The sequence below is a fragment of the Podarcis cretensis genome (assembly GCF_951804945.1).
Source record: "Podarcis cretensis genome assembly, chromosome: 5".
In the NCBI taxonomy this organism is placed as follows: domain Eukaryota; kingdom Metazoa; phylum Chordata; class Lepidosauria; order Squamata; family Lacertidae; genus Podarcis; species Podarcis cretensis.
In genome coordinates, this window is record NC_137174.1 from 8,389,833 (window position 1) to 8,397,166 (window position 7,334).

Here is a 7,334-nt window from a genome sequence, read left to right on the forward strand (position 1 = left end):
AAGAGCTGTTCCAAGGTGAAACAGTCTCCAAAAGAAGGTTGTGGTCTCTCCTTCCTTGGAGGTTTTTAAGCAGAGGTTGGATGGCCATCTGTCTTGGATACTTTGGCTGAGATTCCTGCTTTGCAGGGGGTTGGACTAGATGACCCTTGGAGCCCCTTCCAACTCTACAATTTTATGGTTCTATGATCTCCCACCATCCCTGACCATTGGCCATATTGGCTGGAGTGGATGAGGCCAATAATATCCTGGGGGGCACCATGTTGGAGCCAGTGTAGTGTAGTGGTTAAGAGCGGTGGACTCATAATCTGGTGAACCGGGTTCGCTTCCCTGCTCCTCCACATGCAGCTGCTGGGTGACCTTGGGCCAGTCACACTTATCTGAAGTCTCTCAGCCTCACTCACCTCACAGAGTGTTTGTTGTGGGGGAGGAAGGGAAAGGAGAATGTTAGCCGCTTTGAGACTCCTTCGGGTAGTGATAAAGCGGGATATCAAATCCAAACTCAAATCCAAACACACACACACACACACAATCCAAGGGGGAGACAGGATTGTTAACAAATACAACTTGGATTTCAGAACTTGCCCCCCCGCCCCCCCCTCTCTCTCACACACACACACACAAACACACACCCTTGGAAAACATGTTATGAGCACAGAGCTGGCCAAAGGACAGGAAAGTGTATTTGATTAACAGGAAGATATAATTTTCACCTAGCATGAGACCCGTGTGAACTTTTGATAATAGCAATGCTTCATCCAAGTTGAGTTTTTTGGTGTGGGATGGGGGGGGGGGAGAAGGCAATTACAGGTCAACGCAAATCACAGTGTCAAGCCAAGAGCCACATACCATTCATTGTTTAAGCATCCTAGGAGAGAACCCAACGTTCTTTCGGAGCTTTCTACCCAAGCAAAACAGCCCCTTCCCTGCAACCCAATAATCAGATTAAGAATTAAGACCAACATCTCGTGAGCAAAACGTTGAATGGCCCTTGGGCGACGTTGTGTGTTGTAAAGGTCACCAACGAGTAATCTGCTTCTGCATTTCTCTCTTACATCTCTTTAAAAAAAGAACCAATTTTGGAAGTAGGACTGATTTGAGCACAGCTTGGCAATTGCTGTAACAGGGGTGCTAAGTTGAATAAAATATTGGGAGGGGGAAGTTAAGTCCAACCCCACATAATCACATGAAGTGGTGCATCGACACCATATGAATGGCAATTGGTTTTTTTGGGGGGAGGCCCCCTCAAATATTTTATTGGGGAGACCAGAAGGGCCTCAGCCCCTAGGAGTTGACTCCGATGTGCTGTAGGGTCCAACCTAAGTTTACCAGGACCCTAGCAGAGGGGTCAGGATTTGGACGCTATCCTGCAGGGAGGAGCGAGGGAAGAGAGCTCTGACCCAAGGTGTACACCCCCCCCCCAAGAAAAATAAGCTGAAATAAGCAAGGCACCAGCGGCGTAGCGTGGGTTGTCAGCACCCGGGGCAAGGCAAGTAATTTGCGCCCCCTAACCCCTAACCTGCCGCCGCTGCCAGCTTCTTCTTGCTGCTGCCTGGGCTGGGGTATTTACGGTAAGGTAGCCACGGCGGCGGCGGCGGGTCCGTGTCAGATGATCTGAGGCGAGTTGCCGCTGGCACTGCCGCCCAAACGACGCCGGTTGCCCAGAGGAGGAGGAGGGCAGAGAGGCGAGGAAAATACAACATGGCCCAGCAGCTGCAGCAGCAGTGGCGGGGCTGTGAGGAGGGGCTGCCTGGCGCGCCCTCCGCGGCCCTGACGCACGGGGACCGCGGTGAGCGCTGAGAGCCGCTGCCTGCCGGACGCCTTCAGCCTGGACGCGCGCACAGCTCGTCGGTTCCGCGAGACATGGGGCTCTGCTGCAGCCTGCGCCCGAGGCTCTTCGGCGACTCCGGAGGCGGCGAGCGCCCCCCCCAGATGTTGCGCCCGGTGCGGCCGGCCCTCCCTGCACCCCCCATGCTATGCCAGTGCAAGGCACTTAGTTTCATAGGGTTGTCACGCCAAAGCCCTCTATCTTAACAAAATAAAAAAAATCCTTCCAGTAGCACCTTAAAGACCAACTAACTTAGTTGGTCTTTAAGGTGCTACAGGGACGCAGGTGGCGCTGTGGGTTAAAGCCTCAGCGCCTAGGGCTTGCCGATCGAAAGGTCGGCGGTTCGAATCCCCGCGGCGGGGTGCGCTCCCGCTGCTCGGTCCCAGCGCCTGCCAACCTAGCAGTTCGAAAGCACCTCCGGGTGCAAGTAGATAAATAGGGACCGCTTACCAGCGGGAAGGTAAACGGCGTTTCCGTGTGCGGCTCTGGCTCTGGCTCTGGCCAGAGCAGCGATGTCACGCTGGCCACGTGACCCGGAAGTGTCTCCGGACAGCGCTGGCCCCTGGCCTCTTAAGTGAGATGGGCGCACAACCCCAGAGTCTGTCAAGACTGGCCCGTACGGGCAGGGGTACCTTTACCTTTACCTTTAAGGTGCTACTGGAAGGGATTTTTTAATTTTGTTTTGACTATGGCAGACCAACACGGCTACCTACCTGTAACTCGCTCTATCTTAGTTAGTGGCATGGGATTCCCCGTTTTTGTTTCCCCCCCTTCCAATTTCAGGGCTCTCTGGACCCTGGTTTTAATGTTAGGGCTTTGCACCGAGGAGAGCGTTCCTCTGAGCATACGCAGAGCGCCGGCTCCTTCTCAGCCTGGGTGGCAGCATCCAAGCCTTCCTCGCAGCAGCTTCGCCACCCCGCTCCCGGGGTCTCGCCTGCCGCTTACCTGTTTCCTCAGAGCCTCGAAGGCGGCGCTGATGGTGTGCACGCGGGTCCTCTCGCGGGCGTTGGCCAGCAGCCGCCTGGTCTGCTGGATGGCGCGGATCTCCGGGGACGCTCCCGCCGCCGCCGCCGCCGCCTCACCCGCCCCCCGCCGCCCGGGCGACAGGGACGCCTCGCCGCCGCCGCCGTAAGTCGGGACGCGCGAAACGGGCGGGAAGGGGCTCTCGAGCGCCATAACCCGGGGCGGCAAGCTGGGGTCGGCGAAACCCCGCAGACGGAGCGGCCCCTCGACGTCTTTCCTCGCCGGGCGCGCCTGAGGCGCCAGCAGCCCCGCGGGGAAGGGGGCGCCTTTCCTCGCCTCAGCGCCCGCCTCGCCTTCGGGGTCCCCGTCCGGAGCGCCCGCCGAGGCGGCGCGGGAGCTCCGTCCTCCGCCGCCGCCGCTGAGGCGCTGCTTGGCGGGCTCTTTGCTCCGCTTCCTGTGGAGCTTCTGGATGCCGCCGAGCTCCTTGAGGCAGAGGCGGCCCCAGCGCTCCTCGTCGCCGGCCAGCGGCAGGTTCCTCATGGCGGGAGCCGCCTCTCCGGCGACGCTGCTGCTGCTGCTGCTGCTGCTGGTGGCCAGCCGGGCTGTGCCCAAGCCCGAGCCGGATCAGCGCGTCATCTGGAGTCCCCGCCGCGCCGCCAGCCTCGCTGCGGCGGAATGCGCGCCGCGGCGGCGGCGGAGAGACCCATCTGTGTTTGCTTAGCCGCCGCTGACACAGGAGCCCCTCGGGCGGGAGCAGTCGGCTCGCCGCCGGCCTCTTCTTGCCAGCAGGACGCCCGCCCGCCTGCCCGCCCGCCTCCCGCGGCGCCCACGCTGCCCTGCCGGTGCCCGAAGGAGCAGGCAGCGCTGCCCCAACAGCTGCGCTGCCCGTCTCTCCTCTCCCGCTTTGGGCTCATGTTATTGCCTCGCGCCGATTAAAGGCAGGCGCCTCCCCGCCGCTCCCCGGGATTCCCGCCCCGCCGCCGCCGCCGCCGCCGAATCATCTCCATTTATTTTTATTTATTTTTAATAATATTTATTAAGATTTAACCAAGCTCCCTGGGATTCCCGCCCCGCCGCCACCGCCGAATCATCTCCATTTATTTTTATTTATTTTTAATAATATTTATTAAGATTTAACCAAGCTCCCTGGGATTCCCGCCCCGCCGCCACCGCCGAATCATCTCCATTTATTTTTATTTATTTTTAATAATATTTATTAAGATTTAACCAAGCTCCCTGGGATTCCCGCCCCGCCGCCACCGCCGAATCATCTCCATTTATTTTTATTTATTTTTAATAATATTTATTAAGGTTTAACCAAGTCATAAATACAAAAATACATCATGAAGCAAAAAGAAAAAAAAACTCTCAAACAAAAAATACAAAGTACAGAAAACGAGAGAAATACAAAATACAGGGGAAAAAATTAAAAACAAATCCATTTTTTTATAACTTTGGACTCATTAACTTGTTTCTTTGACCTCCTCACACCTCCCCTTTTTGTATTCCCATTAATATAATCAAATCAGCAAATCCTTACCCTCTTTCATTTATCTTAACTCTATATCTTAACATATTATAGCCCTATATTTTCATCCATTGTCAATTCACCTCCGTTTTTAAAGGCCCAAGGGCTGATAAGAATGAATGGCAGATGGCCGGGGTTGTCCCGCTGTCGCCCAGGGTGGGCTGCAAACTGTGGGGTGGGCTGTAAAAAGCGGCAGGGGGTGTTTGACAGCCGCACCTTGGTTCTCAAACTTGATCCGTTCCAAAACCAAAGCGTTCCAAAACCGAGGCGCGCTTTCCCATAGAAAGGAATGCAAAACGGATTAATCCGTTCCGGACTTTTAAAAACAACCCCTAAAACTGCAATTTAACATGATTTTTACTATCGAAGAAGAACTTTGATCTGTCAAATGAAAGCAATAAAAAATGTACTGCAGTCATGAGGTTTGAAAATCATTAGACGTGGTTGATGGAAGTCTTAGGCCTATAGCCAAAATGTTGTCTAGGATGAGAGGAGATGTTCTGTTCTGTTTGGAAAATGTATGTAAAAACTAATAAAAATGTCTAATAAAAACAAAACACAAAAAATGTACTGCAGTCACAATCAGTAACTGAACTGGGTTCCACACAGTTACACACACACACAAAAAGAGGCACAAAAACACAAAATAAATAGCAAAGACAGATAGACGTCAGCGTAACACTCAAAACGGAAGTGTGGCACTCAAAGCGGAAGCGGAACACTCAAAACAGAGCATGTTCCGCTTCTGAAAAAAGTTTGCAAACCAGAACACTTACTTCTGGGTTTGCAGTGTTTGGGTTCCAAGTTGTATGAGTACCAAGGCGTTTGAGAACCAAGGTACCACTGTAATTGCAATTGATCCTTCCAGACGTCCACATATGTGGGTTGAAGAGACCTTCAAAAGCCTTTCTGCAAAATTAAAAGCCTAGGAATTAGGCTATACGGCCTAATTTTTGAGCAAGTCCAGCTATGAAGGAAGCTGGCTCTCCCTTTCTTACCCCGCTTAACAATGACTCAGGCCACAACTTGAGAAGTATGTTTAAAAATCTAATTTAATTACTTATAATCTTGCATTGCTTCACAGCAACGGCAGCAGTAAAAGCCACGCAGGCAAAATACTTACATTTACAGCATAACCAGCGTCACGCATCAGCCTGAGCTGCAAACAAGCAGAGGCATGTCTGCATCTCACTGGTCAAAGGAAGGGGGGGGACAGGAAGTACTATATGCTGAGGAGAGGAAATGACATCACACAGAGCCCTCTCTACCAATTGTATTTCTATGGTCTGAGTTTCTGCCTATCTGCAATACAGCTCTGTGGACTTAGCCCCTTCTCATGCTAATTAGCAAGGATATGCATTTGTTAGGTTTGGCTGCTAATCTCCCACACAAATATTTCTTCGGAGATGTGGAGAACCTTAAAAAAACCCCAAGTCCACTTCCCCACTCCTCTTCTATTTACATTCAAATGGATAAGCATGTAATGAATCAATCAAAACTCCTTCACTGGAGGTTTTTAAGCAGAGGTTGGATGGCCATCTGTCATGGATGCTTTCGCTGAAAATCCTGTATTGCACTAGATGGACTAGATGACCCTCGGAACCCTTTCCAACTGTATGATTCTGTGATTCATTAGTCAAGTGAAGTTTCCCATCTTGGGTAACATATTATTTTCCTTCATTCTCCACATGCCAGGGAGATGAAAATGCCTACATCAGGAGCAACGGGAGCTCACCCCGTCGCGGGGATTCGAACCACCGACCTTCTGATTGGCAAGCCCTAGACTCTGTGGTTTAACCCACAGCGCCACCCGCATCCCTATCCCATATCATACATACCTGCACTTGGGGAACTCATCACCTTCAAGCACAACGAAGTTCCTCAGTCAAAATGATCACGCTTCTGAAATGATCACAAATGCAACAGGACACCATAATATCATTAAAAACAATAATTCATTGAGGGTGCCCACAGCAAACTTTGTTTCAGGCCAAGACAAATCACACGCGCAAAGGGAAGAATGTCCTCTATAAGATGCCAACGCAGCCCTCCTAGACCAAAACTTTCTGTGAGCATAGGGCACAGCCAAGGTTTTCGCACAACAAATAATAGCCAATATATGTAGGGGGGGAGTTACTGGGGGGTGCCCAACCCAAAATGTGCTTTGAACCAGGACAAATCATACATCTAAACAAATGGGCAGTTGTCTTCTATGACACTGGTCTTCAACTTGTGGGTCACAGCCTGATCCAAAGTGGATCGCACCAGGAACACCCTCACCATTCAAATATAAGGTAAAAGATGAAGTTCTGGGTGCCCAAATGCATGTCTGGGTTAAAAGTGCTTCCTGGGTCTGAAAAGGTTGAAGATACCTGGGATGGGATTCCAGTGCACAGCCGATGGCAGCTATGCACACCGAAAGCAGACAAACCATGCAGAAAGAAAAAATAGGTAACTGTGGGTGCCTGCACCAAAATATGCTTTGGGGCACCACAAACCATATAACAGGATATTCCAGTATTTGAAACTATGATGCCAAACTGGAGCAACAAAATTTTCAGAAACATTCAAGTCCATGCAGTTTGAAACGATTTGGCCAGTCATCTTGATTTCAAATGGCATTCAACCGCTTCCAAAGATAGGCCAAAAATCCCTCCTTGAGGTCAGGAACCGTCACACCGAAGAGGGTGACAATATCTTCAGACGTGTCAGAATTGGCACAGCTGTCAATCATCACACCAAATTGAGCAATGATATCTTCACCAGCATCCTGCCTGCCATCTTAAATCAAGATGGTGTCAAACTGTTTCCAAACATCGACCAAAATGTATTCTTCAATCTTGGGAACTGTCACAGCAAATTGAAATGACAATATCTTCAGAGAGCACCAAACTGGCACAGTTTGGGACCATCAAATCATCACCAGTGATATCGGCCGGTGATCTTTAAGAGGCATCCAATTCAGCACAGATTAGAACAGTAAGGTCAGCCATTTTTATTCCAAACAGCTTCCACCTG

At 51.2% G+C, this 7,334-nt stretch overlaps 1 protein-coding gene across 1 annotated transcript in view; it reads right to left on the bottom strand.

Moving 5' to 3' along the window:
• Nucleotides 1-3,579, bottom strand: part of ATOH8 (atonal bHLH transcription factor 8) — a 34,406-nt gene extending 30,827 nt beyond the window's left edge. The window contains exon 1 of the mRNA XM_079975494.1: nucleotides 2,771-3,579. Coding sequence (XP_079831620.1) covers nucleotides 2,771-3,328 — 558 coding nt within the window. The 5' untranslated portion in view covers nucleotides 3,329-3,579. The remainder of the gene's footprint in view (nucleotides 1-2,770) is intronic.
• Between the last annotated feature and the right edge of the window lie 3,755 nt (nucleotides 3,580-7,334).